The sequence below is a fragment of the Bombus bifarius genome, unplaced genomic scaffold, assembly GCF_011952205.1.
Source record: "Bombus bifarius isolate JDL3187 unplaced genomic scaffold, Bbif_JDL3187 scf7180000009753_frag, whole genome shotgun sequence".
Lineage (NCBI taxonomy): Eukaryota > Metazoa > Arthropoda > Insecta > Hymenoptera > Apidae > Bombus > Bombus bifarius.
This window is the reverse complement of record NW_022885317.1, coordinates 1-11,484: the sequence shown is the minus strand read 5'-3', so window position 1 is coordinate 11,484 and position 11,484 is coordinate 1. Positions and strand designations below refer to the sequence as shown.

The window sequence follows — 11,484 nt, the reverse complement described above, 5'->3', positions numbered from 1 at the left end:
AGATGTAGATCTAACAGAATGCTTGAGAATCTTGAACTTCGAGCTTGAAGATCTGTGAATATCTTTGAAAAAAGGAGACCGAAAGTTCCTTTATGTGATTTTACCTTCCGATACAAGGTATATCCCACATCTTCTGATCTTTTCCAAAATCCTCGCTGTCCTGCAGCGTCTGCGGAAGATCCTTATTCAATGTTTCCGGCAAAAAGAGAGACAGAAGACCGCCCATAATTTCGAGTGTGCCCAGCACAAGAAGAGGTAGGAACGAGGACACAACATTGAGATAGACTACGAAGGGTGCGAGGATACTAGCAACGTATCCCATTATATGTATCAAAGCTACACCCTGAGCTCTAACCACAGTTGGTAATACTTCAGCCGCATATTGGAGACCGATATTGTATGAAATGTTTATCCAAAATCTACCGAGAATTGCCAGAGAAGCTGTATATATACCTGAAGAAAAAATTTTAGCATTAGTTTTTAATTCTAATTTTTCATGAAATAATTTTAGAAAATTTTAAGGAATAAAAAGGGAAGAAATTATTTTATCTGTCTGTAATTTGTCTGGTTGTCTGCAATAGTTGATACAAGCATTTGCTAAGCTTAATATAAGCGTGCTTAGCTCTAAGCTAAGCACAAGCAATAAGCTTCTTATCTATAAAACGTTAATCTAGCCAATTTGAATCTAAGGGATTGTATTATGGATTACGGCTACTGAAAGCCATATAGCACTGCTGGAGCGCTGAAGCCCATCATTTTGAGGACTATTGCCAACGCCCTTTGATATATGCGGAAATACGAAGCGATCTTATGATCAAAGCAGTAGAAGGGGAAATAAAATATCTATACAACGGATACATGATAGGGCTTGGAAACTATTCTAGCAATGTAGCAAATAATCTACAAGCATTTGCATGTTATAAATATTCCAAAATATACATTTTCTTCCTTTCAAAAGCACAATGTTATACGAATGAAAAATATTCGTCTGATTAAGTCAGAATTATCGACTTAAGTTATTTAGAAGATTGATCAGTAATATAGAAGGGTGAATATATAAAAACGAAATGTACGAACTATTGGAAACGGCAGAAGCCCAGATGCTGAAGATACCAGAAATGACGAGGGAACCACGCGCCAGCCATCTTCTGCCCCATCGATCAAGAACGAGCGTGAGGAACGTGTCAGCAGGCAGCTCGGTTGCTGCAGCAATCGTGAACGTAACAAACACGTCCAGGCCTAAATTATCGACGTTTCGTACGTGACCATCGAACACCAAAGAAATCGCCATCCTATATTTCGTAAAACAATTTCATATGATAAAGAAAAGCACGCTATCATATTTCATGTGAGAAGCAAATTCCTTGCTTCAGAAATGAAGTATTTTTAGACAAAAGATATAAAACTGTTCGTGAGATTTTTACAAGATACAATTCCGATTTTACGTCAATCTATTTGATACCTGTTTAATAGCGATACGAACCAAATAACAATAAATAGAATCGTGATATTCCGTAGTCGTGGCGTTCTAAATAGATCCAACACGGAGTACGTTTTGTCTGCTTCCTCCTCTTTGCAGATTCTGGCACAGGTTTCCTGTTATTAGCAAATTTTTAACTAGTTAATGTCGTTTGTCTGTTTTTCTTACAAATTTATGTGAATCTGTTATGTGTACAAAGATTACGATAAAATCCGGAAGAAAGTTTATGTTATATTTGTATGAGACGATCCTTTCGAAATAGTTTACTTGGACGTTCGCAAATTTTTTCATTTTACTTTATAAAACATCAAACCTCTGAAAGTCGATTATCTCCTTATATCGTACATTAATGTTAATATTGCCATGATCTATTCATAGACTGAGCAGTTTCCAAATGTTTAATCTATTTGTATAAAAATTTTCGAAGATAAAAACAATATACAAATTCAATAAATAACATTACAGAAATAGACAATAACAGACAATAACAGAAATTGACAGCAATTTATCGCTGGCAATTTAGGTGATGAATAAGATATAAAATTACTAGGTTGTAAACAAATTTTCATTACGTAAAAGACCCAATTGGACTTCTATTCAAAGAAAATGATTATATGATATGCTTAAAGGCATATAAATTGGTATTTATAGAACGCACATAAAGCAGGAAAGATCATAAAAGTAGAAAATACGGAAAAGATTGCGGTAATCGGTTTATTTACCCGGAATCGTCTATAGATGTCATCGGGCACCTTGGTGCCGTTGATTCGCTCGAATTTACCAAGGATTTTAATGGCCCTGTCTATCTGACCTTGGCTGACCAGCCATCGAGCGCTTTCCGGTATCAACCATGGCGTACCTACGGCTAGAACAAGAGGAACTGAGGTGACAATACAGGTCATCCTCCAGTCGGCCAAATAATAGGTGATCCAGGGTAGAATGCAAGTTGCAAATGTGAAGAATATTGCGATCGACATATTCGCCGCGAATGTCCTCCACTTTGGTCCAACGTATTCTAATACTGGAATAAAAAACATAATATTTAGAAGAATCATCTCTAAAGGAAATATTCTGTGAATAAAGAATGGAACAATATATTAGGTTGTCGCAGAAATTTCTTTCGTCTCGTAAGGAGATAATAGACGCATACTATTTTTTGTTTAATATTATTTTATTGAATTATATTCATTGGGACAAAATAGATCATACGTAATTCAATAAAATAATATAAAACGAAAGAAACTTTTGGGGCAACTTAACGCAATATGAAGAAGAAAATTTGAGTTACAAATATATAAAAAGTAGATATACAATTTATAGATTAATTTAACAAACGTGTTTAGTTCTACGATTAAATCGTGTTTAGATCTAATAACAAGGACTTTAATAATTTCCCGATGATTGTTCAAGCCCATTTAAATTTCCGTAAGTGTTTCGATACTTATCGACAAGAATACGTTTCTATTTACGAATTATACAGGGTGGTTGGTAACTGGTGGTACACGCGGAAAGGGGATGATTCTACGTGAAAAAAGAAGTCGAAAATATAGAATAAAAATTTTTCGTTTGAGGCTTTGTTTTCGAGAAAATCGACTTTGAATTTTCGCTCGGTACGCGTGCACTTTATCACGTCTCGTTATAACGGATCTCACTGTAGATCGTTGTCTCAATTGACGTTATTTTTAAAATTTTTTAAATTTTTAAATTTTTAAATTTTTAAATTTTTAAATTTTTAAATTTTTAAATTTTTAAATTTTTAAATTTTTAAATTTTTAAATTTTTAAATTTTTAAATTTTTAAATTTTTAAATTTTTAAATTTTTAAATTTTTATTCTATATTTTCGACTTCTTTTTTCGCGTAGAATCACCCCCTTTCCGCTTGTACCACCAATTACCAATCACCCTGTATTTCTTAAAGATACAAAAGGTAGAATCACGCGAAACTAGCAATATCATAAATTAACTGTGAATAAACGGATCGTTAGAGTCAAAGGATCATTTACATAATTCAAACACGAGCGTGTGTTACCTTGTTAAGCTATTTATGGTAGATATTGAAAGATCGATAAGCCTGAGATACATATTTATGTCGAAACGAACATTCTCTACGGAAAGTCGAGTCTAATTCGATGAAAACAATTGTCTTCCTGAACGAACATATCGATATATATCCACAGTGCAATGACAAGTAAATATTACTCTATTTTCGTACAAGAAAACAGATTAAAACGATGAGAAGTTATCTTGAACAATTGAACTGACCTTCGCGATGAATGAATCTCGCAATTTCACGAATACGTAGACGAAATTAATGTCTGGTGCGTATACGTCCAATAAATTAGAAACGCAAGGTTGTAACTCTTTAATCGCATAACAGGACAAGATGCGATAAACACGTGGAAATATATCATAGTGAACAACGTCTATTTGTAGTTGCCGTAAAATAGGGAGTAATTGCTCTTAATGAAGCAACCGTGTTAGCCACTTAATAGTGGCTTGCTTCTAATCCGGAATCACCTTCAATTAGTTGTAACTAGTGGCTTCCTGATAATTACCGCTCAGTGGTTGTTTCTTTTTTCTTTTTTTTTTGCTTTATTATAATTGCGATGCTCGAACCATGTTTACCATGGAACTCGCTTCCTTATTTAAAATCACTTTGTACCGTTGAATTTTACTTTTCATGCTTCATAATGAACCAATTTATAATTCACAATAAACCAAAATGACGAACGTTCGTTTAAATCACGAATTTCAGATATTTCTATTCTCTAAAATTACCTGAATTAATTTTTATTAAATAAAATAGCTATAGGATAATTCCACAAATCAGATATTTTGAGCAAATATCTCGGAATTTCCTGTTTAATTCGCCGTAAACTTTTCCAATACGCTCTGGACCTCCTACATATATATAACGTGTCTATACATAACTGTTAATTCATCATTTTCTCGTAATCCTAACAAACAATGCTTAAAAACTTTAACTACATTTTGGATTATTATCTCGCACGAATAAATTTTAAGCTATTAATCGCTTTCCTGAAAATCTGGGTTGGTTATCAGCTTCGGTACGAGACCATCGAGTAACTCGGTACGCATGAACGGAAATAATCTCCCAGTTATATCCAAATGTTTAATAATTTTCTACATAGAAATTTAATGAAAAATAAGAATAGAAGAACCTCGCATTACAAAAATCAACTTCCATGAAATCTAAATATTATTTATGCTGTCTGTAATTTTCAACATCTTCTTTCGCAAATCATCATCACCATCATCATCATCACCATTGCGAAAGCCATTCTAAAATATATGTATCATTAATTTAATAGAAAATAAGAGTAGAAGAACCTCACGTTATAAAAATCAATATTCATAAAACCAACAAAATATCGTTTTTTAAATATATGTATCATTCAGTTTGTATTGCCTTTACAACGCGTAGATAGGGCGAGGAGATCTCTTCTGAAGACGAGATATTATTCTCATAGAAAGGATACAGAAAGGAGAAGAAGACGTAAAGAAGCTTCTCTGAGACCACTCGTTTCATCACTTCGCCTCTCAAGGTTTACTGCCTTTAACATTACATTATTCCCGCAGAAAAAGTATTCGCTTTTCTCCCAGCTGTTTCCGTCACCCTGTAATTTCATATCGTGTTACCGTTCGATCAAAAGCGACAACTCATTTATTGTAAACGAAGATTCCGTGCGGCACAGTTAGCAAAGATAAATTACAGACGATCGTATTAATAATAATAATCTGACCGATATCTCGCAATGCGACCAATCGATAAACGCGAGCCGTCCAACGCAAGGACGTTGTTAACGTTTCGAAACTGATTAACGTTCGTTCTCTTCTTTCTTTTCTTTCGTTTCTTCCTTCTCGCCTGTTGGCTCGTAAAAGTATCTTAGCATTTATAGACATTTTTTATTTATTTATATTTATTATATATGATGGTATCATAATTAGTACAACAAAGTATTATTACGTTTCTGTTATATATTCATGAATATATTGGAATTTCATTAGGATCGTAATAAAGTCATAAAATAATTATATCGAATATGACGTCAGAATTATAAATACGGTTATTATAATGCAGACTTTCAATTAAGTAAATTTAAAAATCTATATACAAGATACAAAATTATTTAGCGTAATTATATATTTCACAGTAATTACAAAAATATTTAATTATAAAAATAGTCAAACATTTATTATATTAATAAATCCCGATATTTGATAACCATTTATTACATGTTTAAGATAACTATTTATGCTGTATATTTGTACTAAATAAATGTTTGCATTAAATATCTCGTAACTTCTATGTGCATCTTCAGAAATGCTTCAAACTTTACCAATATAATCATTACAATGCTAATGAAATTTCAGAATGTTTTATATAACACATATTCTACATACATATAAATTTTCTGTGGCAAATATGTAAATGCTTTTATAAACTACTAGGTTTATACGCTTTGCAGTCTCATATTTTCCTCCCACTGTTAGCATTATCTGCAGTTTGTATGTGAGTTGTATGAAGTTGATCGAATTCTACGCTTTCAACGATCTGGTCGAGTGACGTTCTGCTTGAATAAGTTATAAATCCTGGCAGGAAGAAAGGCACGTGTTATTGATATCGACTGGTTAGCTGGAATGTTGAATAGGAATTTAAAGAACCGACTCAAACTTTATCGATAATAAAATATGGAAAATATGACTGCAATTAATACGTGAAAAATAATGGAAATATTCTATAGGATACTTGAATGTTTATTAGAGAATTTTAATAATAATATGGAACATAAAGAAGAAAGAAATTCGATGATACTAAATAATGATGATACTGAAAATTTCAGTGATTTTTATTAATATAAAATTAACATTAATATAAATAAAAACAAAATCTATTATAAATGATATAGACGAACTTTTTAACTAAATATCGTTAGAAAGAAAAGTGACACAAGTATACATACGAAACAATACAAAAAATCCGCATCTATCTAGAGAAATTTGTTATGAATTTCAAAGTCTGTATAAATACGTATACTAATACATAAAGCTTCTAAAGCTCTAAAGTTTTAATGTTTAAAAAAAAGTACAAAAATATTTCTATTAAAATATATATGATATTTTCCACGGTATTTTCTACGCAGTTTCTACAATTAAGGATTTCCTCGTTCCCATCGATTTTCCTCTAGTTGTGAGACCCTCGGATAATCACGTCCCTTTCATTTTATCTTCGCTACGCTCGATTATAAATACGGAACTGAATATAGAATTATTTGCAAATCAATGAATCCGATGATGTAATTTGTTACGCGCTCGAAACGAATTAGTATCACTTATCTTAGTTTCAATCAATACCTCACTTTCTCAAGTCATTGATTAAAATACGATTTACATTCGTACAGATCGAGCCTTCTTTCTCAATATTTCCGTCGAATATTCGTGATCAATCGTTTAATCGACCTTGATAATTAGAATAGAAGTAAGAAAATTCGAACGCCAAATCATTAACGAACCAGCCACTTGCTCACGAATCTCGTCAACTTGGCCTTGTTTTGTCCAACAAATTGTAAATTTTTCCAACCTCGGCTTGAGTCATCGATTCAGGGTTAATGCACGTCACCTGAGTTTCTTTGGTCTCGATTTTCACAATTGGAATGCTGTCTGCAGGACAAACTTGCTATTCGATCAAGAAAACTCGTTTCAATGACTCGTGTGATGAACTTTCAATCAGCGTTCTTACGTTTCAACAGAGTCTCTTCAAAAGTTTCAATCAGGGTCTTAACGCTGTACTTTCAGGGTATAAAATATCTTTCAAGACAGAGACTAGTCTAGATTTTCTCTTCAGTATATTGATATTAGAACAATAACTGGAAAATATATTTCTACAGTATTGTAATTGAAATTTTTTCATGTAGAGTTATAATAAAATTTTGTATTATAAATTGCCTGTATTATGGATATCAGACAATGAATTCAGCATGAATTATATCGATCTTATATTAAACAATTTATTAGAATTTTCAATGGAATATTTAAAATGTTACTTGATTATTTTATATTATTATGTGATATTTTTACGAATTTTAAATAAGTTTGCTAGAAGAAGATGTTCATTTTAATTAAAACCATATACATGTATGTATGTATATATATACATAGATTTATAGTTGTGGAAGCGTTCGTTGTAGAACCATTCATTCGTTACCTTCGCTTTCCGTTGGGAAGTGAAAATTTATGAAAACCCTGGTATGCTATAGTTGTCCAGAAATGAAAAGCAATTTTGAACAACTAATCCTTTGTAATCAGAATATTGTCTCGTTAAAAGAGAAAACAAAATTATAATTGATCGCGAGTACAGAGGGAAAATATTAGTATAGAAAATGATTGCTGTTACGACCGTTCGCGGAGAGACGCGGTCGCGAGGAAAACGCGTCAGCGAGAGGCGTAAATTCTCGCTACGATTCGGTGAATCGACGCTGCGAAGTAGTCGTTCCCCTGTTTCGATTAAGATAACAGAGGTGGTTGAATGAATATGACACAGTAGTAAGTTATATTTCACCGTTTATTCCACAACTTATAACGAGGATAGTTACACTGGTGCGTATGTACGAGATGAGTGAGTGACTGATCTGCGGGTGTGTATACCCGCTCGAAGGATGTTGACCGTTCGAAGGATGTAAAATCAGTACAGTACTGGGAGACGATGATGTGTCGGAGGAAAGCTAAGGATGGGTGTGTCTAGCGCACGGGACCATCGGATTTGTTGGTGCCGATGTTATTTAGGAGAGTGAGGGAATAGGCTTCGTTTCTAATTGGTTAAACGAAGGGTCTTAACCGCCCTCGAGAAATTCCTCGGAAACAGATGTTTGTTTGAAGGACCTTAGCAGGCAAGTGACTCAGGTTTATGACGGATGCTTAAGGCTATTGAGGGTACGCCGTACGGAAGAGCGGACATCTGGTGTCCGTCTGGCCCGCGGTGTGTGACCTGGGCCAGGCAGAGAGTCTCCCGGCGTAACAATTGCGAACTAACTACCTTTAAATATTATAAATATTCAATGGTATATACAAATCCAACTATCTTAAAGTTTCATATTTTTATCTTGCATGAAATTCTTATAAAACAGGAAAATTAATTTTTCTCTGTCTCTCTCCCTCTCTTTGATATAAACGCCGCAGTTAAAAAATAAATATGTATGACCTCATGTATATTCATATGTATTTAAGCATCTTTCTTCGTAACTTTGAATGGTTTTCAATTTCATTTAAATTGTTGCATGGCAACGTGAGTTCTGTTGCAAAATTCATATACTTGTAGAAACGTCAGTCGTAAATCAAGCATAACAACAGTTTTACAGTATGTTGTAGAGATTACTTTGTTATTTAAACTTAGAGATCTTCCTGCTTACAGTAATTACAAAAAGTAACTGTACACCATCGTATTTAGAACGTCATTTATATATATACCAATTAATTAAGACTAAGTCTTAAGATAAGACTGATTAAAATATTAGCTTTCGTATCATTTGTAATACTTTCATACATGCTTATAAATAATTAATGCTATCAAAATGAAACGTAAAAACTGATTTAAAAAAAAGGAAGAGAGACGCTTCATTGGGAAATAAGGATACATACGTACAAGTACTTTTTGTAGCCACTGTGTGGCTTTCAAACTCAATTCCAGGGCAAAAAAGAAATTATTGAAATACGGTTACCTAATATGTACATCATAGTGAAGCAATTATCAAAGGCGAATCCAACGAAAAAACGACACAAAGTGAACTGCCAGAAGCTACCCGTGAACGCAGTAGCCACCCCAGCGAGAAATCCCATTAAATTAGCTCCGAGCAAAGCTGGTATTCTTCCATATTGATCAGCAACCCATCCAAAAATTAATCCTCCGAAGATAGCGCCGATGAAGAAGATACTTTGAGCTATGGTTGGCAGTGCATCATACTGACAAACCCATCCCAGCTGCAACAGAAAACTACAGTCGAATGATTTACTTCTGATCACTATCAGCATCACGGGAATCTTATAGCAATTTCAACGCCTCGATTAAACGAATTTTCGATCAAAGTTTCGAAATTCCTAATGAAGCGCGCCTCTGTCCTTTTTCCTTTCCCTTTGAGGAAAGAGAAGGAGAAGCTTAAGACCCTGCGCGTTCTCGCGTCCTTCTTCTGGATGCTTCCTACCCCTCGATGAATAATTCTCCTCCTGACGAGCGACGCAAAGTTCATGGAAATCCACTGGAGCAAAAAGTCTTGCAATTTATGTCGAACAAATCTGTGTGTTCGCGCTGTTGCTCGTTATAACGTTTTATTAAAGTTTCTTTTCAATCCGGTATTTTCATTTTCAGTTTCATTTTCAGATTGTATTTTATTTGGCAATGTAACGCTTGAATTTAGAATGTACTCTGTAATTTCACTACATGCACTAATTATTACTGCAATATGTACTAGTAATTCTGTTACGTACTATAATTTTCCTCTGTGGAAATCGACATTGTTAATTTTCCCACTTCTGAACTATCGATCTTTCCACAAACGTTTATTCGACCCTTTCCATCGTTCTTCTTTCTTTCCAAAAATTGTACACTACGCTTATTTTTTATCGAAATAGATCATGCAAATAATCGAATACGACATACACAGTATAAAGGGATTGATTGATAGGAACAGATAAAATATTCAAAAAGCAGGAAATTACAAGTCGAACATTTTCTGTCACCTCGGATGCCACAGACGCATAAGGGACGGTGGTATAATTAAATTCCCATCCTTGTTGGCAATCTTTCGTTGGCCACGATGGGTTCGGTACGTGGCTTCCATTTAGCAAAATTTCCGTGTAATTTACATCGTACATGCTGCATCTCGAGTAACCTTCGCGGTTGACTGGTATCGCCAGCGACAGCCTGAAACGAAGGAGAAGATAACGTAGATTGGTTCACGGTCTTCGATGCCGATGGACGTTCCGACAAGCGAGTAATTAACTTTCTATTTGAAACTCGACAAAAAATATTGGGAATCTCGAGTATTTATTGAGCTAATAATATTGATTGTTAGTCGAGTCTGATAAAACGTATTTGACTGGAATTTCATTTAAAGCGAAGAAAGTTATTTTCAATTGTAGCTGGATGTACGTTAATTGCTGTTTTCCTGTCTTTACAAATTACTCATTCCTTTGTTTCATCAGCCTTTTCGATTATTATTGTCTCGTATTATTATTGTCGAGTATTGTCTCGTGGTTATTATCTCAACGCTTTTATCGTGTCAATTTATTGCGTTGTGTTCATACGGGTTTGTAGAATATATAATAAACAATGCAATGAGAAATGAAAATGAGAAAATTTTGAAGAATTATTAAATTAGGTAAATTGAAGGGAAAGAAGTTCTGTGAAGGAACTGGATTGGATCTAAACAGATAATAAAGAAAGATGATCCAAGATTTGCGACCTCCGACGTATGTCGAAAACACTTACTCATTAATAACGAATGTCATTAAGATAATTCAGTGACGGTAATTGCGTCTGTTATTCTGATGAATGTTACATAACGAGATAGGAAGTCGATGTCATGATGACTGGCGCTGTCTGAATCAAATCAACCCTATTCACAACCAGATAATACCGTCAAACGATGTTTACATTATTATAATATGAAATCCAATTTGAAGGCTTCGTGAATTTCTATTATCCTTCAATGAAATTATGAAATAATGGCGCAATTTAATGATAAAGATTATTATTATTTCATTAGGCTTGCTGTATAATTTGCTAGATTGTCTTCAACCAGATCAATATATCAATAATTTTGGCAATGGCTATCATCACATACTTTATCGAAAGAGAGAACATTGGTTCTCTTTGATTTTCGATCGTTGAATCGTCGAAAGAAAACGTCGCGGCTCAGAGAAAGTTCTCCTACAAACACGTACATAGCATAAAAATCGGTAACACGCGGAAGTTCTACAGGAAAAAAATC

At 33.8% G+C, this 11,484-nt stretch overlaps 1 protein-coding gene across 1 annotated transcript; it reads right to left on the bottom strand.

The window, feature by feature from the left end:
• LOC117215606 (organic cation transporter protein-like) lies at nucleotides 1-10,447 on the bottom strand (the record flags this gene model as incomplete). The annotated part of the gene is made up of 6 exons (XM_033461960.1): nucleotides 1-453; nucleotides 1,078-1,292; nucleotides 1,484-1,596; nucleotides 2,203-2,501; nucleotides 9,217-9,475; nucleotides 10,232-10,447. Coding segments are annotated over 6 exons (1,455 nt in total), but the record flags the coding sequence as incomplete, so codon positions are not given.
• Between the last annotated feature and the right edge of the window lie 1,037 nt (nucleotides 10,448-11,484).